At 64.6% G+C, this 13,656-nt stretch overlaps 1 protein-coding gene across 4 annotated transcripts in view; it reads right to left on the bottom strand.

The window, feature by feature from the left end:
* SLC9A3 (solute carrier family 9 member A3) overlaps nucleotides 1-12,010 on the bottom strand; it is a 46,325-nt gene extending 34,315 nt beyond the window's left edge. For 2 of the 4 annotated variants that reach the window (XM_045443411.1, XM_045443448.1), the window contains exon 1: nucleotides 11,632-12,010. In XM_045443411.1, coding sequence (XP_045299367.1) covers nucleotides 11,632-11,839 — 208 coding nt within the window. In that variant the 5' untranslated portion in view covers nucleotides 11,840-12,010. The remainder of the gene's footprint in view (nucleotides 1-11,631) is intronic. The other 2 variants (XM_045443422.1, XM_045443433.1) reach the window with 1 other exon arrangement.
* Between the last annotated feature and the right edge of the window lie 1,646 nt (nucleotides 12,011-13,656).

Genomic DNA, 13,656 nt, shown 5'->3' with positions numbered 1-13,656 from the left:
CCCGGCCATGGTCTGAGGAGTGGCCCGCCAGCCCCTGGCTTGGGAAGGCACCATGGTTCTTCGGGGACAGATAACGCTTCCCCAGCTTCACGCAGCTCGTGACACTCGAACTAATCTTCAGGCCACGAGAAAACCAGGATTCCACGCTGAAAGCCAGCTGCAGGGGCCTCAGGGCCCGGTGCCCCGAGGGCAAGGTGGGGGCCTGGGGAGGGGGAGGTGCAGAGGCAAATCCCGGTAGTCGCCGCGCGCTGTGCCACTGGGGGACTCTGTGGTGGGGTGGGGGGTGGGAAGAGGGTCCCGGAGCGCTAGGCGCGGGGGTCAACTTTCCCGGCCCTGGACACCATGGTCGGGGGCGGGGGGTGGGAAGGGCCCATCCTCGTCCCTGGGCGGCCAGCCACACGCGCCCATCCCACATCTGCCAATGCCTCTCGTGGGGGCACCTCAGGTGAGCCGGAGCGGGTGTTGGGCAAAGACATGCTCCTCCAGGCTTTGGGGCCCCAAAATGCAGGGCACAGGCCAAGGCTCACGCCGGCCCGGGGCTGAAGGCACCCCAGCCGTCGGAATGTTCTCGGCGTTTTTGAGTTAATGAGTAAAGGATTTTGACAACAGACGCTGTCACCCTCGACACTGGGGGCCTTCTCAGAAACTTCCAACCGCCTTCCTTCTCCGGTTCACCCCCAGAAACGCAAGCTCTTGGGGGGAAGGTGCACGGGAAGGGCTGTGCTGAGACCTGCCCACACCTGGACCCCCGGCCCCTGCTCTGGTCAGTAACTGTATTTTGTAAATGGCGGTCAGGTGACCCCCACCCCAATCCTAGCCACACTGCACTGGGGGAGGGGAAAAGGAGGAGGAAGAAAAGGCACACTGGTGGCCGCGGTTTGAGGCGCACGGGTGAGAGGCCGACACAGGGTTCCTTCGCAGGCCTGGCCGAATCCACCGAACACCCTCTCCAGCCAGACTTCGTGGGTACAAGCCAGCACCCACCAGGATGAAGCCACTCCAGGGACAGGGCGGCACCAGGAGCCTGCAGGCAGCGGGCGTGTGGGGGCAGGACTGCCGAGTCCCATTCTTGCCGCTTGTGGGAGGACACGGGCCCCCGGAGCTGGGTCCTGGCTCTCACCTGCCGTCTTGGACACGGGCGTCTGTAGCTGCCGTGTGGCTGTCTTTGCATTTTCGCTTTCACGCAGCTGGTGTCAGTGGGCCTGTTATTACGGCCGGGCCCCCTGCTGGGACCACCCAGGCCACAGAACGTCCCCCAGGCACCTTTGCAGGACCCTCCATGCATCTGCGCGCCGCACCTGCTAACCTCCGCTCTCCAGCCGCATCTGAGGGAAATGCGGTCAGCCACGTCCCTGCTGAGGAGGCCAGGTTGCTGGAGAGGAGGGCAGCTAGCCCCCTGCGAGGCCACAGGCATCCCCCAGATGCAGCAACCGACCAGGCAGGGGTCGGGAGGCCCGGGAGGGCCCTGGAGTCCCGTGGGGTTGCCCACGGATGTGTGACGTGGCCAGCCGCCAGGAGCCTGGCTGGGCAGCGGCTGTGCGGGAATGGTGACCGTCGCCTCCCCCCTGCTTCCCACCCTGGACACCCTTGAGCTTGGATCCTGGCTGCAGCCCAGCCCCCGGAGGCCCGGTTCGAGCTGTTTGGAGCCAGCCCTGGGGGACCGAGCTGGACCGAGCTCACTGATCCCTCCGAGCTCCTCAGCCGCCTGTGAGAGACCGAGGCCTGAGGCTGGCCCAGCCTGGGTCACACAGGCAGCTGGTCCCCTTCCCGATCCTCCGCTAAAGGACCAGAATGAAGGCTGTGCCGCCACAGGACGTGGGAAGGACGGCAGCACCCCACGCAGAGGCACGGCCCGCTTCACCACTGCACCCTGCCCGCTTATGCAGTTTCTGCTGTCACTGAGCACACAGGGCGACACTAGCTGACTTCTGGGGAGTCTGGCCTCTGAATTGGCCTTTGTGAAGTATGGGAGGGGGGCTGTGGCTGCCCTAGCCCTGGTGTTGACCACACCTGTTCCCAGGCCTGCTCCAGGGGCCTGCTGCAAAGGCCTCTGTGGCCCCAAGACACAGCTCTTGGGGGGGGGCCGCTTCCGCTGGGGTGGCCGAGAGGCGGCTTCGGCCCCCTCCCCTACCCCAGGATCTTCCCCAGCCCACCCCCTGGAAGCCCAGCTGCTTCTGTTGGGTTTGGGCAAGGAGCCTCCCTTGGGACTCTGTCCAGCGTTTGACAGTCCACGTGGGGACACTCCCTCGGACATGGGGGGTGGCGACAATAACTTGATCACTCACCAAATACCCCCTGAGCACCTGCCATGTCTGCCCACTCCTCCCTGAGCCCCCACAGGGAGTGTGGGTGCTACAGAGGTGTACAAGGTACCACGGGACCCCAGGAGCAAGCAGCCTCGAGCCCACCGCCTCGTGGGGAACGCGATCGTCAGCCACAGGCTGCCGCCCTCCACCTCGTACGAGCCAGCACACAGGAGCAGTGCACACACGCATGTGGACACCAAGTGAGTGCACGCGTGTGGTCCTCCTGTGGGGCTGCCCTGTTCGGGTCCACGTCTAGCTGGCGGGACAAAGGTGAGCTGCACCGAGCACCCAGCGTGTGAGGGCTGCGTTCTAAGGGAAAGTAGGTGGCGGGGTGGGAGGCCCACGTCCACTGTACCCCGAGCTCCGGGGCTTGTTAAACCCAAGAAGAAACGGAACCCCCAGGAGCTGGTGGTTTTCCACCCTTTATGTTGTTCTACAAGCTGCCAGAAACAGGCATTTGCAACTTCCTATTTTGCCTTTGCAAGAAACCCTTCCCTGGCTGAGAGCGCCCCACGGTTGGACTTTAGCATGATAGCTCTGCGGGTGGTGAATTCACTGAGGCTTCCTGATTTACCCAGGAAAGGAAGAAACAGAACTCGGCCCTTCCCCCCACAGTCCTGCACCCTTCCTCCTGAGCACAGGGCTGACCCTGCCCCCAGAGGCTGGAAGTCCCAGTGAGGGGCTCGCAGGATGCCTCCCAGAGCCGATCTGCTTGCCAAGGCCACATCTGTCCACAGACCCCCAGACTCCATCGTTAGCCCGGTGGCCTCGACCCCCCACCTGGGCCCCCTGGGCTGCTGCCTTCACCTGGACCACTTGCTCCCAACCCCGCTCACTCCAGCTGGCCCCCTCCCTTCCTGCGTAGCTCATCCCTGCTGCCCCTCAGATGGGAAATCTAGAGCCCGGACTCTGACCCTACGTGTCCAGCGAAGCACGGGGCTCTCACTTCTTTCCAGAGCGGACGGATGAAAGCTTGGCTTGTAGATGTGGAGTTGAGACACAGTGAGCTCCGAGGGAAGGCCCGTGTGAGGCTAAGCCCCAGGTCCCTGGCCCAGCTGGGGCACCTTACACGACCCGGAGGGTGGCCAGCATGGCCCTCGCCTGTGCAGACACCACCCGTCATGGCCATAAGGACACAGGGCCCTGGCGGGCAATGGGCGGCGGGGGTCAGGTGGGGCAGCATCGTGCACCCTCAGCCTCCTTGCACCTGACCCGCCCGCCGGTCCTGTGCCCTCTGGGACACTGGAGGCGCTGGGGCCAAAGCAGAACGGCCTGGCCAGGGCCCTTCAGTGCCCAAGACATCACGGACCCTCACAGGTGCAGGCTGTGACCTTAACCTCTGATCAGACCCGAGCACATATGGATGGTTTCTGACTCGTTTATTCTGCACATGTTTATGGGAAGAGCCTTATAAAATGAGAGGGGTTGTGCCAGCATTACCGATGCCCCAGGGAAGGTCCAGCTCATGAGGTGACAGTTCTGAGCCGCTGCCACCCCTCCCTCCCTGCAGCCTTGTCGCTCTCGGTGGAGCCAAGCACAACTCTGCTCAGAAGCCTCGGCGGCCCCTCTTCCCTGTGACGCTTGCGACTGGCTGCCTTGCTGGCCCCTCTGAGCTCACCGTCCACACCCCACTGGCTGGCTTCCCCCCGCCCGCCCCCTGCTGCTCTTCAGACACACCTACACATGCCCACCTCAGGGCCTTTGCACTGGTTGACCCACTCCTGCAAATGCTTTCGTTACAGGGCTGGTTCTCCTCCGCCTGCACTGTCCGCCTCTCTCCTCGTTCGTTTTTCACTATAGCACACGATGCCATTTATCCTGTGCCATGATGTCATCCGTCTGTCCCCCACAGGAACCTGCGCTTGTTGGGGGGTCTGGGGCTGCTCTGTTGGGACCACATCCTGACGTTTGTCAAGTGAGCACTAAACTGAGGGGCCTCGTCCGGCAGCCAGGGCTGCAGCTGCTAAAAATCAAGGATTTCAAGATTGCATCAATAAAGGAAATCAGACCAGTTATGCCCCCCAAAAGCTGTTGCTGTGCTGATGGAATTGACCCGCCTGGGACCCAAGTCCCAGGCTCAGCACAGGAGCGTGAGGGCGCTGGCACCCACGCAGACGCCCGTGTCCCTGGAGCCCGCGCATCGTGACCCAGCGGATTTGCTCTGTCCTGTCCCGGAAGGCGTGACTGGGGGTGAACCGGCAGCAGCTGTCAGCTGGTGGGGGAGTGTGCGTTAGTGCAGGCGGGGTGCGACCTCCTCTGGGGACCCGGCCTGCCCGGGTGAGCACCGTGTGGGCCGAGAAGCTCCCCACCCTGAGCCCCGACGCGCCCTCCGTGCCCTGAGCAGACGCCGGCAGTGCTTGTCCATGGTCTGCCCGCCTCCACGGGCGTGGTGTTCTCAGAAGGCTGTGTGGCAACTCAGGGGAGGAATTCAGGTAAGGAGTCTCTTCCCAGGCCCAGAGCCTGGATGGTCTGGACAAAACTTACAAACGGGAAGCCGGCCTTCAGGGCTGCGTCCCTTCTCTCAGCCATGCAGATGGGCAGGCGGGGTGCCGGGCACCGAGAACGCGGCACGAGCCGGACACAGTGCCTGCCTTCACAGCGCTGACCTGGCTGAACCAAAGAACTGGGTGGGGGCTTCAGGCGCGGGGGTGAGCTGGAAGGCAGGACAGGTGCCAGGTAGCTTGCGTGGCCAGGTGGAGTCTGGGTTTTCCCTGGAATCTAGGGGAGCCACACACGCCAGGGCCACAGCCAGGATGGAAGCCACCACACACCCATCGGGCCATCCCGCTCCTGTCCCAACCGCTCTTGGGGCCTCTGTGGCCCCACCAGCCGCTCCGCCTTCACTAATGGGATACCTGCCCCCCAGCCCGGGGGCCCCTGAGCTTGTCATCCTCCAGTCCCACAGGCTCTGCAGGCAGGGCCGGGGTGGGGAGGGGCCCCCGCAGCACCCGGGTTCACTCAGCACCCCTTCTCCCCTGGCCTGAGCAGAGAGAGAGGACAGAAGATGGGAAAGGAGAGGCAGCGAAGGTCAGGAGGGAGGGCTGGGAGGCAGGACAGGAGGGAAGGCGCGGGCACAGGGTGGGAGCAGAGACCCGCTCAGGGAAGGTGCCGGGGACAGGGACCCCAACTGTGCTGCCCACGGCCCAGGCAGGAAACCACCCGGTCTGGGCTCCAGGGTGGAGAGGCTGGTTGAGCAGGCTCTGTTCAAACCTAGCCAAGCACCCAAGACCTGGAGACTCGGACCCGATGCCTGACAGTGGCCAGAGCCACGGGCCCTGTGCTCCCGGGAACAGGCCTGTCCCAGGACCCAGCCAGGAGGAGCCAAAGGGGCCTTCTCTGAAGGCAGCCATGAGCAGGTGCCAAGGCAGGGCAGGTGGCAGAGAGCAGAGCCCCGTCCCTCGCCCGCCCCCTGGCCGCCCCTCCAGGTAAAACTCGATATCAGCAGGGCTTCGGACACTGGGGGACGGTGCGCGGGCGTGGGTGGGAACGCAAGCTTCAGCCCCCGGCTCAGGAGCCTGGCCTGTGTGACAGGAAAACTCTCCTCCAACCCATGCGGACATAGAGGAACCCGCAGCCCCGTCCTCGAGGGGCAAGAACTGGGGAGGGGGTGTCCTGACGCATGTGCGGAGAAACCAAGCGCAAGGCTGAGTGAGGGACAGGTCAGGAGGGCACAGAGACAGGTCTGCGACTAGGTCACAGAGCACCGTGCACTCCCCTGACCACGGTCCAGACCCCCGCAAAGGGGCTCGGTGCCTTGGGAATAAGGCCAAGAACCTCTCTGCTTACAGGAAGTTGGCCCAGGCAGAGCCTTTCTGGGGAGTCCCTTCCATGAGCAAGCAGGACTGGATGCTATCAGCACTTCCCAACCTTTGCCCCTCTTTCCTTGGAATATTTCAGTGTTATACCTTAGCTCCAAATGCCCATGGATTGCTTTACAGCCTGGGGCTAATTCCCCCATGGGCAGTTCCTGAAAAGTGAGACTCTACACCTCCATCTGGTAGAGGCTCTTGGGAGGGCCCTTGGTTCCAGGCTTTGGATGATGGGTCTCGACTCCAGGCCCACGTACTGGGTCCTGCCAGGACTGGGGTCCGCTAGGGCCCACTGGCTCATCTACCGCTGGGAGGATGGCACCTGCCCTGCCCTTCCTCCTTTTCCAGATCCCCTCATGCATTCCTCCGAGAGGAGCAAGGCAAATTCAGTGGAGGCAGGCAGGAGAGCATGATGGAGAGCGCCCAGGAACCCACAGGAGAGAGGAGGACAAGGGTGAGGCTCAGCCCCAGGGGCTCCTGGTCCTAGGACCAGAGCACATGAAGTAAAACCCATAAGCTCCTGGTTTTAACCCCAGGAGGTAAATACCACCCCCTGGCGTCCCCCACAGCCTGGGCATGTGCCTGGGGCAGAGGCCCAGCCCCTGTGGCTGTACCTCAGAGAAACAGTGGATTAGGAGGGGTGTCTGGGCCAGGGGCCCCGGCTCCCCAGGTGCCTGGGCAAGACAACGGAGTATGTGGGTGGATACCCAGGGACGTCCCAGGCCTGCGGCGGAAGTGCCCCCACTCAAGGGTGAAATGATAACGGTAGGAAGAGCACTTTGGAAGCAACGAGAATTGGGGCCAGGAACACGGGGCCCTGAGGCCCAAGAAACTGGATCGATGAGCCGGCAGCTAGCGTGTCGGAAGGCATGATCCCAGGGCTGCGCTCCAGCTGGAGCATAACTGGGAAGAAGAACTTCCTGTGGAGGCTCGACATGGGTCAGAGGCTGTGGACGCTGTACAGCGGGCCCTGGTCTTCCCACTGGTTATGAAAGACCCCCCCGGGGTCTCTTCCCCCAGGACCAGGAGTGAAGAGGGAGGCATCACATCGAGGGGAGGGCTTGCGAAGCCTCAAGGGTGCTGGAGGTACAGGGACCAGGAGAGACGACCTGCCACCACCCCTGAGCCTCCAGCCCTCGAAGCCAGACGGTCCCATCGGCCACTGGGGTCCTCCTGGGGGCGTTTCTGCCAGGCTTGAGTGGGGGGCATGTGAGCCCAGGCCGCCCCCTTTCCCAGGAGAGGCCGTGGTGTAGACAGCACAGATTCTCAGGCTCAGAGGGTGAGGCCACCCCTTCCCAGCCAGCCAGAGTCAGGGGCCCCCGGCCTCTGGCCCCTGCACACCACGAGTTGCACTTTCAGGGGGCCTCAAACTGAGTTTCTCACTGGCCCACCCACACCAACACTGCCCCTCACCTCGGCCGCTACAAGCGTAGCCCGTCCCGTCCAGGGGTCTCATGGCTCAGGCCTGCCTCCTCACTGGCAGGGTCCCGACCCCCTCAGGAGGCTCCTCCCTGACCTGCCTCACTGCCCACCTTTTGCCCTGGACCCACCCGGCTGTCAGCTGGATACCTGAGCCACATCTGTCCACTGAAATACCCCTACCTAATGCTTGGGAATGCATGGACCCAGTCAACCTACAACTGCCCCTTCCCCAGAATCTCCTCTGGTGCCCGCCCCCCCTCGCCAATGTCCATTCTCTGACCTACAACCAAGGCAACAATCTGAGAGCCCAGGTCTGTTCAATTCCCTCCGCTTTGTGCCACCCGAGTAGAGATCAAAGTTCTCCAGGGTCTGGTTGTGCTGGTCTGGCCTCCTCCAGCTTCCCCTCTGCCTCCCTCTGGTCTCCCTTCTGGCCTCCAACATCCTAACCTGCCTCTTCCTCCAGAAGGCAACTTTCCTGGTGGCAACTCCAGAGCTCTGTCTCCCGAAGCCACCTGGATCCCCACCACCCAAGTGGGCCCTCTACCCCATGCTCTGCTGCCTCACGACCTATGCGTGGCCAGTGTGGGCCTCGTGCTGGCCCAGCCTTTGGCCTCCAAGGAAGGTCTGAGGAGAGAGAACGCAATTAAGGGGAAAAGGCCCAGCTTGGTCCAAGGCCCAAGACTCTTTGCAGGCTCAGGGCCCCCCCCCCAGGGGTCCAGAGGAGGGAATCACCCCCCACCCAGGGGCAGACACTGTCCCGCTGCAGTGGGTCCCTCAACCTCTCTGGCCCTGCAGGCCTCACCTGTGCGTGGGCTCCTTGGCCTCTGTGGCACCCTACTCCCCTTCTGAATTTCCTAAAGATGCAGCTATGGGCAGGGGGCCCCTGGAGGTCCAGATGCAAACAGTAAGTCCTTTGCTGAGCCCCAGACATGGGGTCTTAGGGGTTGTGGGCCCGTGACCTCAGCAGCCACAGGTTGACCCCAGACTCCTGGGCCAGCTTGCTGGTGGCCATGACCCTGCCCTCTGGCCAAAGCTGCTTGAGGGGAGCAGCTGCCTCAAAACACTGGCATGAATTATTGCTTTGTCCCTCGTCCCCGCACCTAGTTGTCCTGTCTGTTCCAGGCCCCCTCACCCTGTTGCCCTGACCACCCGTGGCTGGAAGAAATCTGACCGAAACTAAAATAAGCACCTGGAACCATTGGTAAGACATTTGGCAAATGCTTGGAAATCAGTAGAAACCCCTCTCTTCTCCTGCTCCTGCACCTTGAGATCGAAATAGCCTGACCGTTTCCAATGACCAAAGGGGCCTGAGAGTCTCATGAACATGAGCCCTGGACTGCGGAGTCAAGAAGGGAGGACGCTGGGACCCAAAGCTTGCCCTCATCTGTGTACACGCTGGACACACCACCACACAGCCTCGGCCTCGGGTCCCAACCTGGATGCACATGAAGGCGTGGCTAGGAGTGCTCTGTGGGGCTTGTGCGCAGGTGCTGGCTGCACTGGGAGGGGCCTGGGCGACGTCCTGATCTGGGGCCAGGTATGTGGGTCGGGAAGTGGGGGATGCCACAGGGCAGGGAGGTGGGCCAGTCGTTGGGGAACCCCTGGGGTATAACCATGGACCAGGTTAGGTCTCTGCTTCTCTCTGCAGAGAACAATGGATCATGGGGGTGGGGGGGAGGGGTCCCGACCGGGGAGGAGGTGGAGCTGGAGCTCAGTGGATCTGGTCAAGAGTGAGTGCAGGCCACTGAGGTGAGGTGACCGCTTTCTTTGATGTAGATCTTGCTTTGTAGGGCCGGCTTGTTTGCTAAGATTTGGTTTGGATGTTGAGCCCTGGAAGGCCAGAGGCAGCAGGGGGTGGGGTCCCAAGGTGGATGGAGAAACGATGTCTGAGGGACTACGGGCAAAGGGACAGACTGGAGGGGCTTGGGGGACTGCAAAGGAAAGGGCCGAGGTGGGGGTCACCCGAGGACCATCCTGAACCACCAGGAGGACCTTGGGGACCTGGGCAGGGTCAGTGCAGCAGATTCCAGGGTACAGGACTAAGGGGTTGAGCCCGAGGGACGGATGGTGTGGGCAGGGCCGGGGCATGGCTTGGCCCAGAGCAGGACGGCCCTGAAGGGGGGAGGCTGGGTCAGCCCCACAGGCCTTCCCTTGGGGTCCTTTCCATGTTGTCCTTAGAACCCCTGGTCTCCAGGCTTGACGGTTCCCCCTTCAAGGGGGGGTCAGCAATCCCAGACGACAATGGAATGAGCATGTGGTGCTCGCACAACAAGCCCTTTTAAGTGAGTGTGGGCAGGAAAACGAACTCTGGGCTTTGCTCTGACTGTGAAACAGAACTGGCTGGAGCGGGTGGCCACCCTGCCCTGGAGAGGTCCCCCTCAGGACAAGTCTGGCCGCGCTGGAGACTCACGGGTCCACAGCTCTTCCCAGGTGAGTGACAAACTCCTGGGGCCAGTACTCTGGTCAGTGAGACCTTTCCCGGCAGCCTCCCCTCAGGGCCGCTGGCAGCTTGGGCGGGCGGCTGTCACTGGAACGTCAGATGCCACGGCTGGACTCGGGGAAGCCCCAGCTTTGCAAAGAAAGCATTTGCTTCAGGAAACAAGGGTGTTCCATGTCCCCGTGTGGCTCCCCAGACTGTCACGGGTTCACCCCGTGCACATTGTCATCTTTACGGTGGTGGTTTCACAGAAGAGAAAAGGTGGCAGAGGACAGGAGCCCCCACTCAGCCCCAGAAACGGTCAGTTCCTGGGGGGGGAGGGGTGGGTGGTGGTGCAGGCAAGGTGAGTGTTAGTCAGGACAGGGCTCTCAGAGCCCCAGCCCGGGACTGGACCTGTCCAGTAGATGACCGGTAGAGAGCGGCCAGCGTCCTTTGCCCCCAGCAGGGGTGTCCGGAGGAGACACACGGATGAGACCTTGGTGCTCAGGTTTACTCTGGTATCCCAGAAAGCCCAGTGTGGGACAGAGTGAGCACCAGACCAGGCAGCCAGGGCCAGGGAAGAGATGCCTGAGAAAACAGGAGGAGGCAGCGGGATGGGCAGTGCCCTCAAGAAGCAGAAAGCAGACAGGGAAGCCCAGGGAGGCGGCCGGCCGGTGGGTGGGCACCCAGCTAACCCAGTGCTGCCCGCCCTCCAGGCATCCAAACCCCAGGTTCAAATTCTGTCGCAGGCTGTCCCCAGAGCCGACGACGCTCCAGCCGGCTGAAAAGGTCAGAGCCCAAGGCCCTGGAGAGCCCTCTCCCCTCTCCTGCCCCTCCCCACTCCCAAATCCCAGCCTCCCGCTGATCCCTGGGGCGGTGTCCTCTCCCCTGACTCCGCCCAGCCAGTTACCGCGTGTCCACCGCCTCCCCAGACCCTCCCTGCCGGTGCCCAACGCGTTGAAACTTTGGTCCCCATGAGCTTTTAAGAAGCTGACCTTCCTGTCACCTTGGCCGGGAGCGACCAGCAGCCCCCCCTCTGCTGGCTCACTGAAGCGAGTTATGAGAAATCCCACAGACCAGGGGTTTGGGAGGAGAAGCACTGTCAACGGAAAAATCGCTCCTGCAAATAGGATTTTGCCGGGTTGAATCTCCAGCGGCCCCACTTTCCTTTGCCCTGGGAGCCGCCTATCACCCCAGGGCTCGATGGCAAGAGCTCGCGCTGCCTCCCCGCACGAAACAGCTGGACGAGCCCGACACACACAACCCCTGGCCGAGGGAGCTCAAGGATCCAGGCCGGGGAGCGGCACAAGGGAGCCCCGACCGCGAGACCCCAGGACCCGGGGCTGCGCGCGCCTGGCGGGGGATCAGGTCGCTCTCGGCGACCAGCGTGGCCGCTGCGGGCCCGGCCAGGCTCGCGGTCCCCGCCTCGCCCCGCCTGACCCGCGGGCCTGCCTACGTGGGGCCGACGGGGCGCTCCCCAGGCCCGACCGCGGGGTGGCTGCCGCTGGGCCAGGGAGACTGCGGAGCCGGCGCAGGAGCGCGAACGCGGGAGCACAGCTCTGTACTCGCGGGCGGGGTCGCGCGGACAGCCCCCCGCCCCGCCCCGCCCCACCCCGCGACCCGGCGGGGACAAGCGCGGGAGGAAGTCGCGGCGGGGCCGGGACCCCCGGCTTCTTACCGATCTTGGCCAGGCTGGCCACGAGGATCCACAGCGCGATGATGTACGGGTCCTTGACGTGGTGCCACTTGAAGCTGACCACCTGAAAGCCTTGGCTCGCGCCCCCAGACTGCTCCTCGACGCCCCGCACCCGCGGCAGCGCGCCCAGCGCCAGCAGCAGCGCCAGCAGCAGCCCGCACCTGGGGCCCGGAGCCCCGCGCCCCGACATCGCCGCCACCGTTCAGCGCCCCTTCCGGACGCGCATGTCGTGTGGGTCCTGCTGCTCCCGGGCGGGTGGACGTGCGGGGCGCGGCCCCCGCCCCCTCCAGGGACTCTCTCAGGGCGGCGCGGAGCCAAGCGCTCGCCGGGTGCGGGCTCCTGTCCTGGTCCCCGCCCGCCACGGTGGCCTTTAATCCAGCAGCCCCCTCCCGCCCCGGGGCGGGGCCTTCCCGCCCCCGCTGCGCGCACGCGAGCACGGACACCGTCGCACGCTCCTGGCACGCCAGCCCAGCCTGCACACGCCCACCCGGGGCCGACCGGTCTCCCTGACCTCCTCTCCGAACTCCCGCGCGCGGGGCCCCTCTGTTTCCCTCCTCTATGGCCCGCGCGCCTCCCCGTCCCGCCCTGTCCCTGTCCAGGGGCTGGAGGGCGCGGTCCGGGAGGTCCAGGCGCGCGACTCGGAGCAGCCGCCTCCCCGGAGCGGGGTGAGGTGGGGATCGCGGCAGCGACCGACCGGTCCCTGCGGGCTTGGCTGGGGGCTTGGTGGGCTCCAGGTGTCTCGGGCGCCCCTCAGTGGCGTTAGCTCCGCTCCCGAGTTGCCTGGGGCAGCTGCGGGCACATTGGCCCCAAGCTTATCCAGAGATGCAGGGCCTGGGGCTTGCGGACCCCACTGGAGGCCCCAGGGTCCAGAAGGGGGCCAGGCACAAGCCTTGAGCTATGTCTTCAACATGCACCTGCATTTCCTAACAGTTGGAACAAGTCGTCCGAAACCAGGTCCTCTCCCACCAAACCTGGGGTGGTGCCCGATCCAAGTGGTTCTGCCCTGCCCCCTGCATGGTGGCCCTGTTCCTTCCCCGAGGGACCCTCCACCCCGGCCCTCAGAGCCCAGCTGGGAGGCTCAGACCCCAATGCCCTTTCTACCTGAGGGCTTGGCCTCCAGTGGTGACTAGCCACAGCCCCCCCCTGCATGAGCAGTAATCCGTGATAGCTTATATGGGCACCTCAGACTTGACCAGGCGAATGCCCCCCTCCTTCCCTTCCCCAGCCCACCCTGCGGCCTCAGCGCTGGGCGGCCCCTTCTTCCTGCTGTCCTGCCCCAGACCCAGGACGCAGGCCTGACTCCTTCAGTCTCTCAGTACACCTGTGGGCCCTGCCTGAAAATACGAAGGAAGCCCAGCCACTGCTCAGCAAGCAGGTGCAGCCGCCACCGGGCTGCTGCAAAGGCCTCTTGCCTGCGCCCCCTCCTCTTGCCTGCACCCCCCCACCTGCCGGCACCCCTCCACCTGCCTGTGCCCCCCACCTGCCTGCACCCCCCACCTGCCTGCACCCCCCACCTGCCTGCACCCCCCACCTGCCTGCGCCCCCCCACCTGCCTGTGCCCCCCCACCTGCCTGCACCCCCCACCTGCCTATGCCCCCCCACCTGCCTGCACCCCCCACCTGCCGGCACCCCTCCACCTGCCTGCGCCCCCCACCTGCCTGCACCCCCCACCTGCCTGCACCCCCCACTTGCCTGCACCCCCCCACCTGCCTGCAACCCCCCACCTGCCTGTGCCCCCCCACCTGCCTATGCCCCCCCACCTGCCTGCACCCCCCACCTGCCTGCACCCCCCACTTGCCTGCACCCCCCCACCTGCCTGCAACCCCCCACCTGCCTGTGCCCCCCCACCTGCCTATGCCCCCCCACCTGCCTGCACCCCCCACCTGCCTGCACCCCCCACTTGCCTGCACCCCCCCACCTGCCTGCAACCCCCCACCTGCCTGTGCCCCCCCACCTGCCTATGCCCCCCCACCTGCCTGCACCCCCCACCTGCCTGCACCCCCCACT

Source organism: Leopardus geoffroyi, chromosome A1 (genome assembly GCF_018350155.1).
Source record: "Leopardus geoffroyi isolate Oge1 chromosome A1, O.geoffroyi_Oge1_pat1.0, whole genome shotgun sequence".
NCBI lineage: Eukaryota > Metazoa > Chordata > Mammalia > Carnivora > Felidae > Leopardus > Leopardus geoffroyi.
The sequence above is the reverse complement of the archived record's forward strand: the minus strand, read 5'-3'. Positions and strand labels throughout refer to the sequence as shown.